Genomic DNA, 25,226 nt, shown 5'->3' with positions numbered 1-25,226 from the left:
TCTTGTTCTCTATCATTATTGTAATCTAAACTAGTTGTTCTGAATTTCAAATTTCTTAGAGATGTAACAAAAGTTTTGAACAAGTACCCCGCCATAGAATGGATGGTGAGGGGCTAGAACGGACAAATTGGATCCCATCCAACTCGGGTACGGGCAAAAATTGGTTCCAATCTAAAATAATAAGCATTCACACGTGCGCTCTAAACCCTACTGAAAATGTTCTAAACCCTATCAACAGCTTATCGTAATCTCAGAGTTCAGAGACTCACTACGCATCCATCCACTTGTATAAAAAGAGAGAGTAAAAGATCTACAGTAATTACAGTTCACTTCAGAAACCCTAGATCGTCTTATCTACTATCACTTATAGAATCCCCGACCTCTCATGGCTCAGTTGCGGGCTATTTCACCTTCTTCTTCCCCCAATTTAGTCTTCAACGGAGCTAAGAAACCAGGTAAATCTTCCCTCTTTTGATTCCTGAAGAAGATCTGTATCCTGTAAGGATCTACATAATCTATTGTCTTTTATGCAAATCTGGAAACCCTAATCTCGAAGGATAAATTACTTACTTTTCCCCATGTTTAGTTGAATTATTTCAGAAAAAGTTTGCATTTTTAATGCAGTATTCATATTTTTTCCGCTTCCCATTTCAATTTGATGCCAAATGCGAGATATTTGTGAAAGATTCAGTTCAAATATCTTAGTTAAGCATGATAGAAACTTTATAAGCTGCATTTTTAGTATCTTTACTTTTCGATCTTGAGGATTTTGAACATTTTCAACAAACCTTACTAACATTTCAGCAATGAATTTATAAGATTGAATTAAGATACATGCTTAAAGACCTGGAGTAGAAATTATGGTGATGGGTTGGGCTCGACATGCATCCCTGGTTGCTATATAATTTCGACAATTTGAATATAGTAAATGCTACGGTGCTACCATTTAGGAAACACCAGCGATTTCATTTATTTTGGATGACTAGTTAGGGTTTCAATTGAGAGCATATATTGCATTTTCTTACTCTTAGTAATTCTTTTGAGTTTGTGGGCTAATCACAGAATCTGCTAACTGTCGTACCACACTATGCTGCTCAAGGAATTCGTCACTGAGCCTAGAGGTTATACACACTTACTCTTTCTCATTGTGTACTTACTGTTTTATAGCTTTCGGTGCTTACGAACTCTTTTCTGTTTTCCAGTTAGGGGCACGGTCGAGTGGGCTCAATGGAAATGCCATTGTTCATCAGAGTTCAAATCTTACTCAAGTTTGTAAAAACCATGGTATTCATGTTGCTTAGCTTCAAATCAAGTTCTACTCATTAATTCGGAACTAGCTTTTGAGTAGTTGTTTGAGTTCGGTCCGTTCTTGTTTATTAGGCTCAATTCTAACATTTTACACTTCATACAGCAATTCGTGCTGTAGTGGCCAGCGAGAAAGGGACCGATGTTTCTGGAAAGTCTGAAGGTTTGCGTGGAAAATTGAATAAAGTGGTTTTAGCTTATAGCGGTGGCTTAGACACTTCAGTTATTGTCCCATGGCTAAGGTATATTTCTTGAATGGTTCCTTGCTTGTCCTATGTCTAGGAGATCATATATTATAAAGTTTAATGTGTATTCTCTTATTTATATCAATTGTTTTTCATATGTGTTGGGAATGAGGAATCACCAGAGTGTACGTAAACTTAATAAAAGCATTATCACGTACAGTCATAGAGAGTTGTTTGTACTGATAAAAAATGAAAAAGAAAATCAGAATTGGAGGTTGAAAGCATTCTTGGATTCAGTTTATGCTTGATTGCTCATTATGTGTTCAGATATAAACAGAAAGAATGAAAGCCTTATCGAAAAAAATTAATGAAAATATGGTTGGCCGATTTGTAATATTGGATTTGATATATTGTTGATGGATGTATTGGTAACGTTATGTAACTTAATTTTTGTATTCTGCAGTCTGCACTTCTTCTTTGTTTCATTTAGTTTAGACCTCAAAATCTGATTTTCTTCTTTCATATGACATTGCAGGGAGAATTATGGCTGCGAGGTTGTCTGCTTTACCGCTGATGTTGGTCAGGTATGTCATAAGTATCTATTATCCAAGATTGAGTTGTATGATTCATGATTGATGGTTCTTCTAGGTCTGTGAAAACATGGTACACCTTTTTTTCCCTTTAGGTGACAAAATGCACTATGACCTCATGAAGAATAATTGAATATCTCCTTGTGTTTATTTAATTTCAGTACCTGACTCTAGTAACCTAAATCTTCCAGGGCATCAAGGAACTGGATGGTTTGGAAGCAAAAGCTAAAGCAAGTGGAGCTTGTCAGTTAGTTGTCAAGGATTTGCAGGAGGAATTTGTCAGAGATTACATATATCCTTGCTTGAGAGCTGGTGCTATCTATGAAAGGAAGTATCTTCTCGGAACGTCCATGGCACGCCCTGTTATTGCTAAGGTGATTTCTCACCTGTAATGTAGTATGTTTCTATGTCTAGTTACTGCATGATATAGAGTTGCGCATTTGGCCCAAATTTGCTAAATCATTAGCAATGGAACTTCTTACTCGTATATATCAAGTTTACTAGTTTTTATGTCAAATGAAATGCGCGGGAAATTCAATGGGTGGTATTGGGTTGTAATCAAGAACTCCCTATGTTACTTGGTTTCAATCTCTTCACAGTTCTTTCCTTCACTTGTTATCCCTGTAAAAAGGTTGTAATGCTATTTTAATAAAATTAACACCATCTTTTAAATATTAGGCTATGGTCGATGTTGCCAAAGAAGTTGGAGCAGATGCTGTTTCCCATGGGTGCACAGGAAAGGGAAATGATCAGGTCTGTCTTAAAGTTTGCTATTTAGCAATTTCCAAGTACTTTGGTTCCTAACATGACTTCTAATACCCTTACCATGTTACTCTCCAGGTGCGATTTGAACTGACATTCTTTGCTTTAAATCCTGAGCTCAATGTTGTGGCACCATGGAGGGAATGGGATATTACTGGCCGTGAAGATGCTATTGAGTATGCAAAGAAACACAATGTACCCGTCCCAGTAACAAAGAAGTCTATTTATAGTAGAGATCGGAACTTATGGCACCTTAGTCATGAGGTAACTTTCACTTTGATTAGGTTGAGTTTTTTCTAGCTTCTCTCAATGATTTGCCCTAGAGATTACTCGCGACTGATGTTTATGTATTTCTCATGAATTAGTGATATAGTCCTTTTCGTGGAAAAATTCATCAGAATGTAAAGAGAAGCTGACCCTTTTGTTCCGGCTCTTTTGTTTTATTTTAGGGAGATATCTTGGAAGATCCAGCTAACGAACCAAAGTCTGATATGTACATGATGTCCGTCGACCCGGAAGACGCACCCGACCAACCCGAGTAAATAACCTTCCTTCGTTTCGTTATGAGTATATTTGTGTATATATATATATATATATATATATATATATATATATATAAATATGTCATGCACCATATACTTAGTACCATTAGTGCTAGTTCTTTTCCTTCTCTCCAAACCCCATTGTTTTTCCATTGACGAACTCGAGGTTTCTTGCGTTTCTATTTCTTGCAGATATGTGGAGATTGGAATAGTGGCTGGACTCCCCGTCTCAGTCAATGGAAAGGAGCTATCTCCAGCATCACTCCTCTCAGAGCTAAACGAAATTGGTGGAAAACACGGGATAGGTCGAATCGACATGGTTGAGAACAGACTAGTAGGAATGAAAAGTCGAGGTGTTTACGAAACACCCGGTGGAACAATCCTATTCACTGCTGTTCGTGAACTAGAATCATTGACTCTAGATCGTGAAACCATTCAGGTAAAAGACTCGCTCGCTTTGAAATACGCAGAGTTGGTTTATGCAGGTAGATGGTTTGATCCACTTCGGGAATCCATGGATGAATTCATGAAGAAAATTACAGAAACTACAACAGGATCTGTTAGACTGAAATTGTATAAAGGATCAGTGACAGTAGCAAGTAGGAAAAGTCCATACAGTTTGTATAGAGAAGATATATCGTCATTCGAGAGTGGGGACATTTATAATCAGGCTGATGCTGCTGGGTTCATTCGGCTATATGGTTTACCGATGAGGGTTCGGGCTATGCTTGAGAAGGGTATCTAAGAAAGTTGTTTCTGATCTGTAACAAACCCTTTTCATCCTTAAAGATATTGACTAGAATTAGAATTCTCTTATATTTGTGATTTTTCTTATTTATTTTTGTGACAACATTGAAGCTTTTTAATTAAGGATAAATGGGATTAAATTTTATCTGTTTTGGTTATCTAATGCATATGAATTTGGTCATCGGTATCTTCAAATTTATATATTAAACCCTAAAAATGAATTTGAGTAGTAGAGTTTATCAGTCACAAATGTGTAGGTTCTTACACTGGAGTTACACCAGTTGTTTGTACTTCACAAGAGAACTTAGAATCAACAAAAAGAAAACTAGAGAGGAAGAACTTTACAATATTATACTATTAATTGGACGGTGCTTTTCTTCAGATTGTAGGACTCAATGGACTGATATATCAGCCATTTGAAAGAGTCATACAAAATCAAACATTCTGCTATTTTGAGTGTTATTCAGACCTCAAGTCAGATTCTAGATCTGGATAGAAAGAAACAAATGCTACCTAATACTATTTTAGCCATCTAAGATCAAGATATAACAAACTACCACAAGGAATATAAAATGCAAGACCAATTTCCTACTTCGCTTTCGAATGAATCTCCGTGAAATGATGATAATAAACAGCAGAAAGTGGTCGACTTGGGAGTTGATGTAGTATTTACTGGGGGAATAGATAAGCAAACAGCAGGGGGGAGAATCACAACTGATCAACATCTCTCCATACCTCGCGGAGAAGTTCGTATCTGACAGAATTCCGACTTACATTTTCCTTTGTTTTCCACCTCGGCAATGCCGAACATTGAAAGTTGTTATAAATGATGGATGTCAGAGGTGAATCAAGTTCATCTAGCTCGTCATCGCTATTAAATGATTTCGAAACTGATGACCCACTTCGTAGTAGCTTAGAATCAGTTTGAACTTTTATAGCATTAGAAAGTGCATCCGCAGAGGGAGGTAAATAGATTATCGGAACAGAAATTGCAGGAATGTCTTCGAGCGATCTGTTCTCGCCCTCAACCTCAAAAGACTCCTGCAAAGAACAATTCACAAGTCCAAAGAATGAAACTAGAATTGGTAACGGAGAGAACAGAAGTCTTGAAAAAGAAATCGAAGATTCGAACCTCAGAGTCAAGTGCATCAAAAACAGCTAGTGGAACCAAGTCGGAACAAAACTCATCTGGGATGAATCTGTCAAGTATCTTCTTGATCAAAGGTGCAGAAAATGCAGGGCAAACCTTCAGAATATAAATTTATAACCGAGTTAGTAAATCAAGAAGAAGAAGATGATACTTCAACAAAAAAAGAAGAAGAAGATGATTGAAGCTAGTAAAAGGAATGAAGAATCAACTTCTAGGGAGTTAACCTCTTTTCTGATTGATTTATCCAAGAGCATATCTTTTGGGAGCATCATGAGATCACTTAATGAACTAAGGAGAGGGAAAGATTTGAAGGATGATTCTCGTCTCTCGTCATTATCAAGCTTATTCTCATTTTCGTCGTGTTCATTATTGCCATTGTCTATGCCGATTAGATCTGTTATCCATCTTGACCAGTTACCAATCTGGTTTACAACATCAAAGAGAAAAAGAAAATGTATTCAATGAATATCTTAGGAAACTATTATCTTGAAAAAAAGGCATGATTATCACGACAATGTCCTGAATAGAACCATGTGTATGTTATAATTTCATGTGTTTAAGAATAGAATCATGTTGAATAGTATCCCCCGGGACAATGTCCTGATATTTATGATCGACCTTGCCATATTTTTGGTGTCAACCTTAAATAAGTTCAGAAGCCCAATTCTCGCAAGGGTTATAGATCGAAGTATGATATCCTTGCATATTAGATTAGGGAGGAAAAGGCAGGGGTGCACATGAAAAGAGACGTAGTATACCTTCACAGTGACAATGAAGGATCAGCGTATTACACGGACTGTAACCATTTTTCCTTTTTCTTCCTAATTTTTTACCTAAAATAATAACCGAACAAAAGATGATGTATAACTTACAGCATTTTTCAGTTGAGCACCTGCACCGAAGCTTGATTTCCCGATTGAAATGGGTAAAACACTTGAATCACTAATTGGATCACACATAGGATCTGTTGGAGTCTCCTCAGATGATTCACGAAGAACTGCATTGAACATAGCAACGTCTAATCTACTGATACACTGGTCCATCATCTGCGCACAAGAGCATTTCAATGTTAGTTCAAAATATTGATTGAAACAATGAAATTCATGGAAAGAAAAACTTATTCGTAGAGCTAACATCGACACATCATAATACGGTAAATGACAAGCTCTAGCAATTAGCAGCAACCGTGTAAATATCAAGTTAATGCAGCAGAGAGTTCACCCGTAAACAGTACTTTTACGTTCTCTGCAATGAGTAAGACGAAGCACAAACCCTAGGCGTTTTTTGTTTTTTCTCCTTATCTAAATCCAACTCGTCTTACTCATCTGAATCTTCTGAAGCAAATGGACCCAAAATCAACCCAAATAAGCCATTCACACGAGTCCAACATTACAATCGGACAAAACCGCAGTCTGAACTCTGACTCGAGTCAACTCTAACCTTGAGTCAGACTTCAGATCTGACTTAAGAAATAGCAACCACTGCCTACAATCCCCAATTCCCAAATACACAATAAAGGGGTGGAATATTTTACCAGTCTTGCCAGAACTCGCAAGCAACCACACTCGTGCCCTTCAGCTCTGACAGGGCAAAGCCTCTCATAAGCATCCACAAATGCCTTTCTCCAAAGGGCTAAAGAATAGTTCACCTGATCCTGATCGCCCAAACAAGGTTTCCTTCCACAATGCATTGTGGAAACTGAACCGTCATCTTTACCATTTACCTTTCTGGAGGCAGATTGCATAACTGGTGTGAAAATCTGTGGAAGTTGGAAAAGGAGAACTAAATAAAAATTTTACTAAGCCAAAAGTGTATTGAAATATTGTAGAAATCTTCTCGTAAATACAAGTCCAAAAATATTTAAGGAAGAAAAACTATTAATGTTTGACCTGCCACCACATGGACTCTATGATTCGAGAGAAGATCCACGTCTCAATCTTCTCCAGTGCATTTGTAAATGTGTTCGGGTTCTCCCAGTCATCAAAGTCCGATGTCAGCTTTTTATCTTTCCTTATCTGGGAAGATTCCTTCCATTTCGTTGGAGATCTGTTGTCATGTCCTGAAGCTTCGCTGACTAAAGTTCTCAAGAAAACTGAATTTGAGAGCCAGAAAGTTAACCTGTATCAAGAGACCTAAAAAATTTTAAAAAAAATTGAGGATCTGCGAAACATTTAGTGTTGTACCGTGTACGTTTTCTATATTGGTATGCATGAAGAAATGAAAGGGTTACCTAAATGATGCTCAATAAATATATCGAAGGGTAAATACTAAATAGAAGCGTTAAAATGTACCTTGGTATATCATTACCACATGCTTTTGCAACCAAAGTTAACCCTGAAACTGAACTCTTAGCTGCACTTGCTTTCCTTGCTTTAGACTTTTGCTTGCATGCATGAAGATATAATCTAAAAAGGCGACGAGCTGGAGCATGAACCTTATTGGCTGAACTCCCATGTTCGGCAACAATAGAATAAAGTGCAACTTCAACTGCAGCAGCTTCTCTCAGCTCGGCCTCAAGCTTCTCGATTCTATTCTCTAACTGTATGATTTTGCTACCAGATGAGTTTCTGTTTTCTCCACGGACAACAATGCCATCTCTTTTATCACTTGAGCTGGATCTTCTAGGGCCATTATGAAGAACATCTTCTGAAACACCAATGTCCTTCACAACTTCCGTAAAATGATTATTGCTTAATGAACCATGGCTCTTGAATGAATCTAGTCGTGATTGAACGGACTTCAGATGCCTCAGCCTCTCGCTGGATAGTTGAATACCCTTCCCTTCAGAACCTTTACTTGTGAATGCAGGTGGACTAACCTCCAGCGGAATTGGGATAGCATCCTGCAAATGTTGATTCAAGTTTAAATAGTCAGGGGAATAATTAGGATAATTTTTAAAATGTCCTTCTTGTCCGTCTCCTTCCCTTCCCTCTTCTGTAAAACCAGCATGTCTTCCTTTGGTACTTTTAGCGTCTTCAGACCCATTTCTGCATCCCTCGAAGGTTTTATTATCTTCCATATCTGTCTTCTCACCATCGTGAAGATTTGCACCTGAAGACATAATTTTAGCCCCAAATTGGTTTCTGTTCTGGGAAAGATCCCTTGATGATCTTCGAGATGAAGGCCTATTCAGATGACTGTATGGTGAGCCTGTAAGCATCACATCGGTCTTTGCAGTCTCTGGCTCGAAAGGAAAGTCGTCTCCTACTGGTATACCCCTTCCATTTATATCCTTCACGACTTGTAGTACCTTATGATTTTGTGCTTCCAAGGACCCGGTAGAGTCCAAAGCAGAAGAAGAAAGAATCAAGGATGAATGTGACGAAACATCATCATATGTGAAGGACATAATCTCAGAATCTTCAGCATATTCTCCATTGGCCAAGGAAGAAACTAACTCCTCATTGTCATTATCCAAAGACACACTTTTCGATAAGCTCTCCCTCGACGAGAAGCTGCAGTTAAGTTTATCTAGTGGCTGGATCTTAACGAACAAAAGTGGTTGTATTGTGTTCCTAAAGCTCCGTTTACAATTCATCTGAGAACTGATTGTCATTTTTTCTGTTATTATCCCATATTCAGCTAGATCTATAATAGCAGTTCCTAAGAGCTGACCTCTCACTGTCTTATCTCTTCTAATCTCATACAAATTGAATTCTAAGCAGTTCTTTTGATAGGTATCCTCGTCCCCAGAGACATCTTTCGCCAGATTAACCGGAATCCTGAAAGACTCATTGAACTTGATTCTTCCATCTCCAATACCTGGCCCAAGGGAAGGACTGACAGGTCTAGTAGAACTCGAATTTCGATCCCCATTTTCCCATTGAAGCAGTACAGACCTAAGGGACCTCATAGATTGGGTAGGAGGCCATGGTCTAATCTCTTGGACTTGGACAATATACTCAACCTGAAATAAAGCACCATCTCTTTGGTTCTTCGTTCTCGATGTTGTCATCATCTTGTCTTGATAAGGTCTATAATGAGTGAAAAATTGAAGTTTGAGAAATTTTATTGGCTAGTAGTTAAACTAAAGACCAATGAAGCATAAAAAATTCAATTTCGAGCTTCATTTCGGTAACTCGCTCGAAAACTTCACTAAGAAGAATGCAATTTTCTAAAGACATGGAAATGGACTTGGAGCTGAATCAAACACAAACCCTAACAGAAAAACAGCTTAAAAAGAGGAACTTTTACCAAATTCATTACTTTGTTTTTACAAATGTGATGACAATGCAAGTGATTTTACTTGGTTTGATCTGAATGTCTAGTAAAAAACCTAAAATGACCTAATTGACACATCATTAGAGCTAAAGTTAAAGAAAGTAAAAAAACAGAAATGTAAGGAATACCTAGAATCTAGATCATTCAAACATCCAAAAAAACAGAAAACAAAGCAACAGAGACAATAAACTATCTAACTACAAGTTCAACGAAGAGAGAGAGAGAGAGTATATACTTACAGAGTAAAATCTGATCAGACAAGAGATGCAGGAAAAGTGCAGAGAATGAGATTTTTGTATGTATTTTGGAATCGGCGGTCATGAATATTGACTGATTTTACTCCATTTTTAAGGATGAAAACTCGAAAACTGTGAAAGAAAAAACAGAGGAATCGATGTATAAGTAGTTTTATTTACAGAAAAAAAACTTCACATTTATAGAGAGAGAAAGAAGAAAGAGAGAGAGAGAAACTTGTGTTTTACTACTACTCCTTGGGAGTTCGGAGTGAGTTGTTATAATGGGGGAAGAGGTTATTTTGTCGACATCAGTCAGAATCTCTCACCCCCCATTTGTTTTCTCTTTCCTTTTCTTCCCTTTCTTTAATCTCAACTTTTCCTGGGGTTTATCATCGCAAGTGTCAGTTTCCATTAAAATATGGGGGGACGTTTTGGCGCCACTTATATATTTTTGTTCTAGAGAGAGAAAGAGAGACCCAGAGAGGGGAAAAGGGACAAGGGCATTATGACCAACTCATCTAAATGGTCCCTCTCTTGGCTGGTGGTACATTTGGGTAATGTAATTCCATTCTATTTACCCCCCTAATTATGACCAACTCATCTAAATGGTCCTCCAAATTTGACCTTCCAAACACTCTTTTTCCATTTTTATGTCAGTTGACTATTTCTTTAACAGTTTTACCCTTCTCTCAAAATTTAATCTCTTGTTTTGTCTTTGTTTGGTCATTCTGAAATGGGCCTTTAGTAGACGGTTGACTGACCAATCGGCAAGGTACCAATGATCGATCACCACCGACATACCACCACCAGCGGAAAACGACTAGTTATTTATTTCTCGCTTCATTTACTTTCCCCATCCTATTTCTTCGTGTTCCTCCTTTCATTCCCTCTCTCTCTCTCGCACTCACTTTATCATCTCATTTTTTTCTAGTAAAGGGGAGGTTTTCAAATAAGCGCTTCTTTTACAAATAGGTGTTCTTTTACCCATCATTTGACGAGAAAATTACTAACATTCATTCACTATCACATTAGGTGTTTTCTTTGTCACTACAATGCAATTCCAAATAAGTATGATACCATTTTTTTTTTTTTGGCCTGGGCCCTGTCAATTGATGAAGCCTCTTATATAGATTCAGAGTAAATCAGTTGTCACCAAACGTGTCTAGATTTATCAAAATTACATGCAAAATCAATTAAATTCACATATGCAATCTTTCCGGTTATACACATTAACTGGTATCCTCTTATTGAAACAAATACCTCATTAGAGAATGACGATCTTGACAAAGACAAACACCATGTAGATGTGTTGGAAAAGATTGTTAGTTGTATAAATTGTCTAATACAAACGTTGCTAGTATGTGTCTCTCCACAATCAAAATTGTTGGAAAAAAAACACCCAACTCAGAGTGGGTTTGGGTCCAAGGATAAATAAGTTGAACTAGAACCAAGAAACTCCAACTCGAACAACAACAAGAATACTTTGACAAAAACGGGTTAGTAGAAGGTAAGGTGCACGAGAAGGTAGATGGATGTTAAAATGTCACCTTTGAGTAACCAAATGTCCAAATAGATTAGTTTTTGTTGCTGTTTGGTGGGAGATGCAATCTAGTGAAAAAGAACAGCCTAAATTCTACCTTAAGTTACCGATTGTAATAAGTTGACTAATAAATAGACTTTAAGGTTTGGATTATATTTCTTTATTTTTGTATTCGTGATAGGGGTTAGCAAGTTTTGATTGATATTAGACGTTCCGAGTATGACATCCCAACTCACACTTTTAAATTCAAAAGATTGAATTTAATATGTAGTGATACTAGGAAGTCCAAAAGTGATCACGTTGTTGCTGTTAACACCGGACAAGTTTTTTATCACATGATTTTGGTCTAATAACATAGAATGAGACTTATCAAGCAAAATAATAAAGTCTGGTTCATAATAGTTATTTTTTCTGTTGAACTCTGGTTCATATTAGTCCCTTCGTATGTGGCAGTCATTTTTGTAAATATAAGTGATTAATTTTGTAAAAAAAGATAATTAGTTATTCTAAAAACATATGACTTGATTTCTATTGGTCCAGACCTAAATATTGATAAGTTAGACAATTAGAGATAGAATGCCCTCTCGATATATCTCTTTTTAACTACCACCACATCATCGTAGGGATCCAAATTAATTTTGCATTGGAGAGAGTTTTTAAGAAAAACTATAAATTTATCAATGATCTTAAGGTTTTGAGCTTACCCTTTGTGTTCTTTTCCGCCAATTATCTATCTACTCTATTCATGATTTTTTCGGCTTTTTTTTTTTAAAAAAAAAAAAGAAAAAAGAAAAAGTTAAATTGGGTATTTTCTCATTTTTGAAACCTGTTTGTATCTAGTCTTCAGACCTAGATAAAGCTCAACTTGGTTTGGGGCATAGTTACAGTAGAGCAAAGGTTAAGTTCAATGTCAATCTGGTGGATAATATGGTTATGCAGTCGATCTTTCTTCTCGACACATTGGATAAAGATGTTAATTCGTTCTCCATGAAAGTCAGGTACATTTCATTTTGGTTAATTCGTTCTCCATGAGCTTGTTATGACTTCTTGGTTTTCTGTTGAGACTTGTGATTTTATGCTCTTGTACTTGTAGTTTTTCTTCTAGTCACGCGCTTATTTTAGATAATGTTGATTATGAAAAACATCTTTCTGCAAGGAATGGTACTCTTGGCATTTCCCTGAGCTAGTGAAGATTGTTAATGACAACTATCTCTATGCTAAAGTTGCAAAATATGTGGAGAACAAGTCGGAGCTGTCTGAAGACAAAATTCAATATATACTTACTTGTTTCTTGCCCTTAGTCAAATTCAATATATACTTCTTTCTTTGTTGTCCTTTTGCAGATAGGCCACCATCAGTTTTTTAATTTTTTTTTCTATCTTCCAAATATGAATCTGAAATAAATATATGTAATTCACTTTTATAGTTTGAATACTTGCATGTGTTATACTTCTAGAGATCAATTAATAAAAACTATGTCTTCTCAAATTGACTCATTGTGAAAACTGAAAGCAGTAATTAGCCCTTTCCATTCCACTCCTGTTTATGAGTTTATCCAATATCCTGATCTGGGTGCAACAATAAAGCCATGGCAGGCTATCCCAGTGTGCTACAACTGCTACTTAGGGAAAAAAATGAAACCGTAAGAAAAACACCTTAAAAACACAGTTCCTGGGATTTTAGAATCTCATGATGTTTCTTTTTTTTTTTTTCCTCGGAAACAAAATGAAATCCTTAAAAGCAGCCGCATAGTTAGGGTACTATACATCAATTACGCCTCACAGTTGATCTCCTACCTACAAAAGTCAATCAAGTCTACTCAAAGACTAGGTTCTGACTTCAGTTCTCATCCATGCTCATGACCAAAACCACAACCCAATTTTCTGGTAGGTGTCTGCTATCATTAGATGTGTTACTGCTGCCACCCACCATATGGTTGATTTCTATTACCACCCATCCTATTTGGTCCACTCCCACCTGAATTACCATATGCTCCTCCTTGCGAATAATTTGGGGGACCTGAATTTCCATATGGAGCTCCTCGTGGTCCTGGACCAGGCATACCACTTGCAGAATATTGTGGAGCTCTTCCTTGTGGCGGGTATGGGCCGCTGCTATAGCCTCCACCTTGACCTCCACGATTCGGATAAGAGCCACCAGGGTTTCCACTCTGTGGGTATCTATTGGGCCCTCCAGAGGGTCCACGAGGCTTTCCATAGTGGTGACTAGGTCCACCGACCGCAGGTGGCTGCGAGTTATGCATAGGCTGATTATGACCTGGTCTTAGATTAGGATGCGGTTGTCCAGATTGCTGGATTGGAGGTAGACGCCCATGGTGTTGCTGTGGATGTTGCAATTTTTGCCTCTTTGCTGCTTCTTCCTGTTGTCTTTGCTGCTGTCGTTTTTTCTTTGTCTGGAACTCGTGAGATGATTCAAATTTAGGCAAGCTGTCCATATAAGATGGACCAGTAAGAAGCATATATAAATACCAAGACAACTATTTATGTAGATGAATAGACGATAAAATCCATATATACCTCTTAGGATCACAAGGTAACGGATCCGTCCAGAAGTACTCAGCATCAAGGGCATCCTTAGCCGATATTCTCTTTAGACAGATCAAGGAAAAAGGGAAAGAACAAACACAATTAGAACATTTTCTCGTATTTAATTAAATACTTGCGCAGCATCAGTGACGAAACTTAGATGTAGTGAGCAGATTGTAGATTGGGCTGACATAATCATATCACCCAGATAGGATGGAAGCGCCACAACCCAAAAGCAAGAAGGTAAGTAATAGTGAACAATCCCTATTCAACTATTCAAATGCAAAGTACAAAGTCTGCGTATATGGGTAACTAACTATACGTGAACTTTGATGCTACTCAGTAACGGTGGATCCTGAGTCATCTCAGGGTGGTCAAAGTACCCCTTTTATATCAACAGGTGTCCAATCAAAGAAGAATAAAAAAGAGATACTTGACAAAAGTTTCTCTGAAGTAGCTACATCAGATACTGAGCAGATATGAATGATAAGTAAATAAATAAAAGAAATAACATAATAAAAACAAATCTTTACTGTGGGCAACACTATTGTGTTTTCTTCTCGGAATAAATTTTCTAACATAAATTTATGCAATTATACCTGAGACGGATCGAGAGTTAACATTCTCTCCAGCAACTCCAAAGCATGTCTATCAAAACTATAATGCGCAATAAGTTATGAACTGAATGATTTTAAGATACCAGACCAAACTAGAGAAGAACAAGTTCGTGTAATTTTGATTGTAATCCAGAAAAATCTACAAATAAAAGTATATACTTACTGCTTGAAAACCTCCCTCACACGTCTCTTCATTGGCCTTGACGGTTTGAAATTGTTATACCACGGAATCTTGGATACCCCAGGCCAGTTGGCCTCGTCAGGGTCTCCACACAGCTCAAAAATCTTGTTAAGTTGCTCTGCCTACAGTAGGTATAAAAAGAACTTGTATTGAACTTATGCTTCCAGGGAAGTTGTAACAGGCTATATGAGCATGCATGAAATTATAACTTAACTCAAAGTACCACATAATATATGGCATTCTGAGAGTCACCTTCAGTCTTTGTTTTGCAATATCAATTACCAAATGTATAATTTAATCTTACTCTTTAATTATCTAACCTCCCGTAACTCTCAATTTCCTCTTCCTATAAAAAATCATAGAAAATCCACTTTGGACCTCGTAACAATGACAATTCTATATACACATATGGTGGTGTCAGCATTTTGGCCTGTTTCTTTTCGAAGTATCTGAAACTATGTACAAATGTAGGTAAAGAAACGTCAATACCCGCACCAATATCCACATTGTACAAGGTTTTCAATTTTTTATAAGTTTTATATTTCAAGAGCAAATACAAGTTCTCTCCCAAAAAAATATAGCTCTTGAAATATGTTTCTTAAATCTGACATTTTTTCCTGTTTGCATAGCCACTCTGTTTGTATAATGATAGATTCACCAAGTATAAAACATGTCACTGAAACATACCAAGCCCAAAAGGAATGCGTCAAATACTTATATTGTGTTTGGAGTTCATCCTTATAAACTTGATGTTCCAAAGCAGAAACAACTGCATCCTTCTTTCATTTCAAATTTGATGTGTACACAATGTTCATTTTGACGTATACAGAAATGAATTTTTCAAGTATTTTCATTTAGTATATATCTTTCTACTACATACACAAAATAATATATTTAAGTGGGGTTCAAAATTCAACTCTAAGCAAGATATGAAGACATCTTATTCTGAAGCACTAACACGAGAATCTTGAAGCTGTCACTTGCTGAATACTGGAGAGCATAGAAAATAGTAACAATTGCAAAAGCAAAAAAAAAAAAAAAAACCACATATACAAGTAAAAAGAGGTAGAAGTTGACAGATACTCAAATTAATAAACCTAAGAAGGAAATGAAACTAGAAGCCAGGAGAAGTTCTCCAATCTCATTTTATTATACCCAAATTGAAATTTCAATGAAGCTCCAACAATTGCTAAACTGATGTAGGAACCTACAGTTAGTCCTTTTGCATTGGACAGCCTTTCTAAACTTGTTCTTATCTTAATTCCGAAGGTTCCACATTAATTTCATGGGGGCAATGTTGCAAGATCAGTGCAAAAGCCAAGGTTCTGAAAGGTCATCTTATATTGTGCATGGCTTAATACAGGAAAAGCTCATACTAAATTACTGACCTCATTCTTTCCAGGCAAGATAGGCTTCCCATGAAGAAGCTCAGCGAAGATACATCCAACAGACCACATATCAACAGCAGGACCATATTTTGTGGTTCCAAGAAGCAATTCTGGAGGTCTGTCGAAACCATTATGAAAATTAGGGAATATAATGAGATGTGTTCAGGAAATAGATATATACAGACCTACTTCACAATTTATTATCTAGATATTATGCTAATAACCTTGTAATATTTACCTATACCACAAAGTAATAACTCGATTTGTTAGATTGGCATTGTGATCATTAGAAAAAGACCGTGCAAGACCAAAATCAGCAAGCTTCAGATTTCCTTCATTGTCTATTAGAAGATTAGAACCTGCGAAGGCATAGGTAATACAATTGTCATCGAACCTGCAATTGAAAACCACAAGACATTAAAAATTGCATTTTAACTTGATTATTACCTTTAATGTCACGGTGCAGAACTTGATTGACATGACAGTAATGAAGTCCTGTCAATAGTTGCTTCATATAGCACTGGTAGTGACAAGACATGCTTTCAGCACGATTCTTCACCAATTTTGTAAATTAAGAATATGAGTATTTAGTAAGCTATGTGGATCTATAATACCTTTATCTGGGGAATTGTGAATCGCATACCAGGACGATCAGCAAGACCCGTTAAATCGTGGTCCATGTACTCAAAAACCATGTAGATACTACCATTGTACTTATTCCCATCTGAAATGCATAATTGCATTAACGATATGCAGGATTGTCCAAGACAATAAACATGCAAGCATGCAATATTCGAACTACTCACCAGGCCTCCCTTGCTCGTCCCTTTCACGACCTGAAAAGCCACAATAGAAGATCAGAACTTTGAATTTAGTGCCTCAAAGACATATATTTGTTAGAGAAGAAGAAAAACAAATTAGTTTTGAAAAGAAAAACCTGGGGAAGTAACAATCTCCTTCAAATTAATTATGTTTTCGTGATGGAGCTTCTTCAAAATTTTAATTTCACGTATAGCCGTAATAGGAAACTGCAAAAGCAGAGACAATGTATCAAACATATTATATACAAACAATAAGATATGTAGCTACCGTTTCTACTTTTTGTGTGTACACCAAATCTCAATTAAAAACTGAAAATATATATATGAACCGAAAGAAAAAAACACAATAAAGCATACCCCTTCTCTTTCATTGTCCATTCTTATCTTTTTCAGTGCAACAATTTCCCCAGTTCTGATTTCTTTAGCCATAAACACTTGACTGCAAGAACAAAAAAACTAATCTAAAAAAGATGAGCTTTTTCCATATAAGATAACATAGAAAAAAGAGTGATGGAATAATCACTACTAACCTTTATTTAAGAAATTTTGGAATGAGCAACATCAGCAAAACAAAAATTTACAGTAGAATAAACCAAAACACATAATTAACTAAATTTGCTTAGAAAACAAAAAGACTAATAGCCAATGGAGTTGCTTTGGGTTCCACTTCCAGTGCCTACAAGTTCCAACCGAGAAATAATCAAACGCAGTGCCCTATCCCTTAACCATTTCTTTTAAATTTCAGATTGACACTCTATCCACTATGCTTATGGTGTTTACCTTGCAACTCTATAATTGTTATTGTTAGAAATAGAGAGCAACCACTAAATTGCTAGACAGTATCAGATATGCAGATTTAGACAGTCTCAAACATCAACAGTGGTTTTAACCAATAAAACAACGTTATTATGGTTTCCCTTGTTGATTACCTATATACATTTTTCTCAATTAAAACAACACGATTCCTAGGACGAGCAAGAGTAAAACCCATAATGTCCAAAAAAATATATTTTTTGACAATATCTTAAGAAAACATCTAAATTATAAATATGGTACAAATGCAAGACATAAGAAACATCAATGAGCTTAAAATTAACTAACATGTCCACAGGGCAATAATGTTACAAAATACAAAAAAAAAATATCTAACCCATATGTCCCTTCACCAATCTGTTCCAATTTCTCGAAATTGTCAACACCTCGAGATCCCCATACAGGCGACTCGTCAACATTGAGCTGACCAGGACCCGCTAAAGCCATAAACCTGTCACAATTCACAAATATATCAAGTAAAAGTCTTTTCACTTAAAACCCTAATTCATATTTTACACAAGAAAGATGATCCCTAAACCCTAACATCTTTGTAAGGGGCGCAGCCAGGATTTCAACTTAGACGAGGCTAAGCTTTAACTTCACGGTAGCCAAATTTTGTAACGAAAGGTCACTCTAAGTAGGTTACTACCTATGATGCATCGAATAAATATAGAAGTGTTATTAGACTAATTAACAAAGTTTGAACTTATCTAAGATTTAGAACTTATAAGAAAGTAAGAATCCATACATTAGACCCTGTCACAATTCACAAATATATCAAGTAAAAGTCTTTTCACTTAAAACCCTAATTCATATTTTACACAAGAAAGATGATCCCTAAACCCTAACATCTTTGTAAGGGGCGCAGCCAGGATTTCAACTTAGACGAGGCTAAGCTTTAACTTCACGGTAGCCAAATTTTGTAACGAAAAGTCACTCTAAGTAGGTTACTACCTATGATGCATCGAATAAATATAGAAGTGTTATTAGACTAATTAACAAAGTTTGAACTTATCTAAGATTTATAACTTATAAGAAAGTAAGAATCCATGCATTAGACTAATTAACAAAATTTGAACTTATCTAAGATTTATATCTTACTAAAAAAGAAAGAATCATAATTTATAAATAATAACCATTGATCGAAAAAAGAACATCGACTAATTAACAAAATATGAACTTATCTAAGATTCACAGCTTGTAAGAAAGCAGGAATCATAGTTCATAATTCATCATCATCAATTGATTAAATCATCTAATTTGCAATTTCTAACCTACAAGAGGAATTTCATCAAACAGTTGGAGTAACAAGAATATCTACATTCTCAAAGAGACTCATCAATTTCTTGATGAATTTCTTAAAAGGGGAGGCAATATTTTATCTAAAACCCAAGGAAAGGAATAAGGATCAATAATCTCTATTAGTCAGAACATCCAGTTTTAAGAAACTTTTTACAAATAACGCATCAAGGTGGTTAGAATCAAATCAGGTATCAAGTACTCACCAGAAATCTGAGTATCCCTAACGTTGGAGTATTCAAAAATTGAATGATAAACCAACGAAATCCTTGAGAGAGAAAGTGAAGATTTAGGATAAAACCCTAGTTGCTCGGCTCCTTGATGTGGTTAGAATTAGACCAACCGAATCCTTCAGAGAGAAAGTTCAAAGCGAAATCCTCACCATAAATCCTGGAGATTAAAGATAAACCCTAGAACGAGTTTCTCTCGGTTCCTCCTTGCTGGTGTCGAATTGAGAAGTTAGGAAACAAAAAATTGTCTTGAGAAATAAATATGAGACATCATGTACCTTTTAAGCTTTAAAGAGAGAGAAAGCAAGAAAATTTTGGTGGTTTTGGCTACTCAGTCAATCAAAATTGGCAGGTCGATCCTTTTTCAAAGAGAAAAGCAGAAGATTTCGATTCCAAGACAGCACCTTTAGCAAGAGGGAGGAACCATTAATGTGTTCTCGAGAGCTTATTAGCGAAACCCTAATTTATGTTAAAGATCAACACAAACCCTAATTTTCTGAGGAACTCAACCAACCGCCTACGGTAAAATAGAACCAAGTATCGTCCTCTCTGACGATCAATTTGATCAAACACCCTTGAGAAAATATAAGGATTTTTTTTGGGCTAATTCCTTTCTGCCCCAACTTAATGACCAACTTAACTTGTAATCCTCTCTTATTGGCACGTACACCTTTTCTAACAGCCCGTCCACTCTTACTAAATTTCATAACCTAACCTTGCGGAGGAATTATGAATTCGTGATTAAAAAGATTGTATGAAGTTACTTCCTATGACCCGTCAAGCCCCTAATTGAAACAAATCTTGAACATGCAAGTTCACGTTCAGATAAGTTAGGTACATACAAGTTAGCTTAAGACGGAAGGAAAAAAACATGGCCAAGCTTGCTCATACAGCTCTACTCAGCTTTTTTACCCCCACTAATCTTTCAAGAGGATACCACAAGATGAATATTGAAAGATAAACCTGCTAAATTTTCAGCAAAGAAATTACAAGGCGAGTCTGCCATTGATGGGCGAACCTATGGCTGAAAATGAGCCAATACCGCTAAAACTGGAGATGCAACTGAAGAACCGACAAGAGAAAAGAAACACAAGTAAAAAAGGAGAAACGAAAACTCGCAAACGATGCTTTTAAAAACTTGGAGGTTTAGAGCATGAGGAAAACTGACAAGAAGAAAATGAAGAAGATCAAACATGTAAATGAAGATCATGACTAGACTATAACGGGAATTAAAAAAAACCGAGGGCAAAGACGGAAGTAAAATAATCCATTCTTGTGTTTCTATCTTTGTACCCATATGAAGAAAGTTGTTCAAAACTAATGCACAAAATTAGGGTCAATTCCAATATGAGCCCAATTTGTGATCAACTGGAAAGTTTGCTCCCATGTTTTTCCATCATTTCAATTTTCCCCAATAATTGTAATTCCGTTAGTCAAATTTTATGTTTTTTACCTTTTTTTTAAGATGATCTCCTCTCTGTTCTATTCTCTTTCCTTTCGTTGGAAAAAGTCGTCAACAGACAATCGACCGTCGTTAACCTCTTTTTTCTTCTTCTTCTTTTTTCGATCTTCTCTTTCTTTACCACCACATCCTCCAACACAACCACCATTTTCTATGTCCTCTCCTCTTTCTCTAGACACCCTATACTAAGATTTTGTTGTTTATCTAAATATCATGTATATTTTCACACACATTATGAATTATAAAATATTTCAAGACGTCATTTTTTTCGTTTGTCATGTAGCAAAACGAAAAGAGTAAAAACGTTATTTTTGCCAACTGGACATCTGATGTGTTTATTGCCCGGGCAAGGATTTTTCTGCCCATATTAAAAAATGATTCAATAACCTTGAGAGCATCTCCACTGCAACACTCAAACTCTAAATCTTAGAGTGCCACATAGGACTTTTTAGAGTTTTTCTTTGAAATTCATCTTCAATGCAAAACTCAACATGAATCTCTAAATTTAGAGTGTCCTCTTGAGGATCTCTAAGTGCCACATAAGCAAATCAATTACTTTTAAACCAAAATATAGCTTTTTAGAATTTTTCTTGAGTGTTGCATTGGAGAAGGTTTTGCAATAAAGTGTCTCTAAATAACCAAATAGGAAAGAGAATATTTAGAGCTTCATTTTTTACACATGACACATAGAATTTTTAGAGTTTTTATCGTCTTGCGCCGGAGATGCTAGCGGCTAAGCCCCTAACACTGTAATTAAATATGGTAAACTAAAGAGTACCCCCAACTCTCTTCGAGGCTTTGGAAGGGTACCCAATCAACAGTGTGTATAACCTTGTCTTCCAGGCTTCGTATTCTCAGTTCTCTCTTTCTAACTCTCATACCTGTGAAACACAAGAAGTGAAGATGGCGACATCTTCTGTGGATTTGGAGAATGTCGACTCCATGGATCTCATGTCTGAGCTTCTTCGCCGTCTCAAATGCGCTCCAAAACCTGATAAACGTCTCATCCTTATCGGTCTCTCTCTCTCTCATTTTTGATGTTTGTCAATCACCGCTTAAGTTTTTTTTTATGAAGAACAATTGACTAACTTCAAATTTCTTGAAATTTTATGAATTCATCTGTACTTCAGCGGAAGTTTATCTTCGTAAAATTGTCACTAATGTTTTCTTCTTGTTAAAGTACTTAGGGTTTATGATGTCTCCTTATTTCCATAAATCTTATCATCACCCACAGTTTATCTTCTTCTTCTTTTTGTGAACTATTGGTGTTCATTGAAGGATCTGCTTTTTTGGAGCCATATTTGCATCTGTATAATTTAAGACTAGGGCGTTTAGATTCTTTAAGAGAACCAGTAAAACTAGGGCTTTTAGATTCTTTTAGAGAACCAGTAAATTGTGATTTAGCTATACTTACTAGTGCCTTGACCAAACCTCGACTCCAGAACCAATTTAACCACATTTACTTCATATTTTCAAGAACATGAATCTCATTAGGTAATGTAATTCTCATCTCTGGCGATTATCCAAAGGGGTTAGTTTCTAGAGTTATGGTGCCCATGTTGTGAAACGTGACAATCGTTTCTTCACTTATATCCATTTCTTTGTGTTGGACAAAACATGTTTCAATATAGAAAAGATAGGGTGGGAGAATGAGAGAGAGACATGGACATCAAAGTTTTTGGGTAAATTGCCGGCATGCAATTTTGCTTGTGAACACCCTTTTTCTTTACGGCAAGCTCTTGGTTGATCTTTTTGTACGTGTATGAGATCTGATATAAATAATTTAATCAGGAAAGTAATCAATGCAGGTCCTCCTGGATCCGGTAAAGGCACCCAATCACCGATTATTAAGGATGAATATTGTTTGTGTCATTTGGCCACTGGTGATATGCTAAGAGCCGCGGTTGCTGCTAAAACTCCTCTAGGGATTAAGGCAAAAGAGGCTATGGACAAGGTGACTTTCTATCATAATTATAAATTATTGTTTGCATCTAAAGATGTGTTGTACTTTTTTTAATAAATTAAAATATATCTTACCATACTTAATCTGGTTGAACCTATAATGGTTTCACAGGGAGAGCTTGTTTCCGATGACTTGGTTGTCGGAATAATTGATGAAGCAATGAAGAAGCCATCATGTAAGAAAGGTTTCATTCTCGATGGGTTTCCAAGAACGGTTGTTCAAGCAGAAAAGGTAATAAACTTGGGCATCTGTAACTTTGTCAACTTCTTTATCTTATAATATTAATCGATACATTTTTTAGAGTCAACTAATATTTATTTCCGATGTACCAAACCTTTATTAATTCTCACCTTGAATTACTTCTTCCCTTCCTGTTTCTGGTTCTTAACTCTGTGCGTAATTGTTCCTACAATGTAGCTCGATGATATGCTTGGAAAGCAAGGAGCTAAAATCGACAAGGTCCTCAACTTTGCAATTGATGATGCGATCTTGGAGGAGAGAATTACTGGCCGTTGGATCCATCCATCAAGTGGTCGATCGTACCACACTAAATTTGCACCCCCAAAGGTTCCTGGTGTTGATGATGTAAGTAAATTACCTGTGTGTTTCTTACAGTTCTCTTAATGAGTTCAGTTTAAACTGTGATTACTCTTCCGGCAGATCTAGTGAACTTTGATATACCCCTTTGACCGCTGCGGGATCTCCTACAAATTATGTCTCCTATAAGTCTTGTTACCTCAATCTGAGTTGCAATTTCAATTTTTTTAATCTTGTTGTTCTAAATTGAAGGTCACTGGAGAGCCTTTGGTTCAGCGTAAAGATGATAATGCTGCAGTTCTAAAATCGAGATTGGAGGCCTTCCACAGGCAGACCAAGCCGGTATACATGCTTTATTTTCTATTTATATTGAAAAATTATTTTTACTTGGAAATTGTCGAGGGAAAAACGATTGACCCTAAAGAATTCTGAACTGAACTACTAAAGAGGTCGTGCTTCATGTTTTACAATTGGTTCAGGAGCTGTCCTTGCAACTGTAATTTTTCGCAGCTTGACAAACCAGATAACTAATTGATGTGAAATAGATGTTTCATGTTCAAGGCACTTAGTCCCACATAGCTTAGGAAGGCCTTCCAGACTAGGTAAAATTTAACACCTCGTCTTACATATTATTGGCTTGGTTTTTGGGTGGGTTTGGCGCCTAAATTGGTCAGTTGTAGAAGTTTGGGGTGGTCTAGGGCAGACCTGTGCAACCAAAAACCTTGTACCATGTGGAACTAGGCCAATGGGCTTGGGTGGGGCCTAAATCAAGGACGGTATGACTGGTATTGAGACGAGTTTTACATGACTAACCTACACTAAACAGCCTTACTTCCATTAATTCATGGGGTAGGATACTCGAGTACTAGGTTCGACAAATGATACCCAACACTTAATTGCAACTTCGTGTTAATGCTATTGTCGATGTTAACTAACGGGGCATGTCAACAAATTTTGAAGCGGATGATTACGTTAAAGAGTCGGGATGTTTTGTTAAAGCCTGTAGTGGGATACTTCCTTTTAATACCCCCTTATTCACTCACTATAAATAGATACCATATTTGCTCTTCTCATTTTCTTGCACCTTCTAATCTTTATCGAATTTGTTACGACCTAAGGATCACTCTTTTCACTTTAATGCAGGTTATTGAGTACTATGCTCAGAAGGGCATCGTCGCAGAGCTTCACGCAGAGAAACCTCCGAAGGAGGTAACAACCGAAGTTCAGAAGGTTCTCTCTTAACAGTAGACATCTTTAGTTGTTTAAACTTTACAAAAGTAGAGACATGAAAAAACCTTTTTCGGCTTTTGATCTTATGTAATCCGATACATTGTCGGAATGGCTTAACCATTTACATTTTTTGTTGCCAGTTCTTCGTAACTATGTTCCAGCAGCGATCTCTTACGATTTCATGGGATTCTCTTAATATAATTTTGTAGATTTAGTAGGGGTATATGTGTTTTGACTTTTGAGTAGAATTCAGGATTGTGGTAAAGCCGATTTCTATATTTTCCCTCTCTAAGAGCTTTTTTCGGAATGGTAGGTTAGCTGGTTAATTGCCGCCTTTGCACAATTAAATAAGGCCGCGGTTACGGGGAATAATGTAATCCGATACATTGTCGGAATGGCTTAACCATTTACATTTTTTGTTGTCAGTTCTTCGTAACTATGTTCCAGCAGCGATCTCTTACGATTTCATGGGATTTTCTTAATATAATTTTGTAGATTTAGTAGGGGTATTAGGGTATATGTGTTTTGAGTAGAATTCAGGATTGTGGTAAAGCCGATTTCTATATTTTCCCTCTCGAAGAGCTTTTTTCAGAATGGTAGGTTAGCTGGTTAATTGCCTTTGCACAATTAAATAAGGCCGCTGTTACGGCGAATAATGTCTCCGGGGCATAAAGACTTAGTCAATAAACATTGACTTAGGGGCATATTTGTTTTAGCCCAATAATTGACTTGATCAAACATTGTCCCTTAGTTTTCATTTTCCCTCTCCCCTCTCTCTATGTTGCCCCAAAATAGAGCCGTCCGGAGTTCTCTCAATATTTTTTATGTTGTTTTTATTTTATTTTCGTAGATGTTTTATTT

At 36.5% G+C, this 25,226-nt stretch overlaps 4 protein-coding genes across 6 annotated transcripts; 2 read left to right on the top strand and 2 right to left on the bottom strand.

Moving 5' to 3' along the window:
- The first annotated feature begins 96 nt into the window (after window positions 1–96).
- On the top strand, window positions 97–4,278 carry LOC147532672 (arginosuccinate synthase family). Its single transcript, XM_086645167.1, has 10 exons — window positions 97–455; window positions 1,063–1,121; window positions 1,203–1,284; window positions 1,412–1,547; window positions 2,026–2,074; window positions 2,272–2,454; window positions 2,759–2,833; window positions 2,921–3,106; window positions 3,292–3,380; window positions 3,577–4,278. Exons 1-10 carry the CDS (start codon window positions 386–388, stop codon window positions 4,127–4,129), a joined length of 1,482 nt encoding a protein of 493 aa, XP_086501293.1. The 5' UTR covers window positions 97–385; the 3' UTR covers window positions 4,130–4,278.
- A 193-nt stretch (window positions 4,279–4,471) lies between these two features.
- Window positions 4,472–10,244, bottom strand: LOC147532671 (uncharacterized). The gene is made up of 9 exons (XM_086645166.1): window positions 9,974–10,244; window positions 9,742–9,870; window positions 7,573–9,255; window positions 7,171–7,399; window positions 6,816–7,040; window positions 6,154–6,327; window positions 5,506–5,703; window positions 5,264–5,377; window positions 4,472–5,172 (listed from the first exon to the last, which is right to left on the bottom strand). Exons 3-9 carry the CDS (start codon window positions 9,237–9,239, stop codon window positions 4,840–4,842), a joined length of 2,940 nt encoding a protein of 979 aa, XP_086501292.1. The 5' UTR covers window positions 9,240–9,255; window positions 9,742–9,870; window positions 9,974–10,244; the 3' UTR covers window positions 4,472–4,839.
- A 2,533-nt stretch (window positions 10,245–12,777) lies between these two features.
- Window positions 12,778–19,928, bottom strand: LOC147532670 (cyclin-dependent kinase C-2-like). 3 transcript variants are annotated; one of them, XM_086648528.1, is made up of 14 exons: window positions 19,452–19,928; window positions 19,150–19,292; window positions 17,982–18,095; window positions 17,189–17,270; window positions 16,948–17,038; window positions 16,817–16,846; window positions 16,625–16,734; window positions 16,458–16,530; window positions 16,249–16,369; window positions 16,011–16,128; window positions 14,605–14,744; window positions 14,424–14,481; window positions 13,816–13,886; window positions 12,778–13,725 (listed from the first exon to the last, which is right to left on the bottom strand). In XM_086648528.1, exons 3-14 carry the CDS (start codon window positions 18,089–18,091, stop codon window positions 13,191–13,193), a joined length of 1,539 nt encoding a protein of 512 aa, XP_086504654.1. In that variant the 5' UTR covers window positions 18,092–18,095; window positions 19,150–19,292; window positions 19,452–19,928; the 3' UTR covers window positions 12,778–13,190. The 3 variants fall into 3 exon arrangements, with proteins under 3 accessions (XP_086504654.1, XP_086504655.1, XP_086504653.1); XM_086648529.1 differs by having other exon boundaries at window positions 19,150–19,383; window positions 19,452–19,809; XM_086648527.1 differs by having other exon boundaries at window positions 19,150–19,891.
- Window positions 19,929–21,354: 1,426 nt separating this feature from the next.
- LOC147532669 (adenylate kinase 4) lies at window positions 21,355–24,588 on the top strand. Its single transcript, XM_086648383.1, has 6 exons — window positions 21,355–21,650; window positions 22,444–22,589; window positions 22,710–22,829; window positions 23,016–23,183; window positions 23,388–23,477; window positions 24,279–24,588. The coding sequence occupies exons 1-6, from the start codon at window positions 21,539–21,541 to the stop codon at window positions 24,375–24,377; spliced, it is 735 nt and encodes a 244-aa protein (XP_086504509.1). The 5' UTR covers window positions 21,355–21,538; the 3' UTR covers window positions 24,378–24,588.
- Window positions 24,589–25,226: the final 638 nt, after the last annotated feature.

Source organism: Eschscholzia californica, unplaced genomic scaffold (assembly GCF_041429995.1).
Source record: "Eschscholzia californica isolate CP2 unplaced genomic scaffold, dmEscCali1.0.p SCAF_6, whole genome shotgun sequence".
Taxonomy (NCBI): Eukaryota; Viridiplantae; Streptophyta; class Magnoliopsida; order Ranunculales; family Papaveraceae; genus Eschscholzia; species Eschscholzia californica.
Note: the sequence above shows the minus strand (reverse complement) of the source record. Positions and strands in the feature narration are given on the sequence as shown.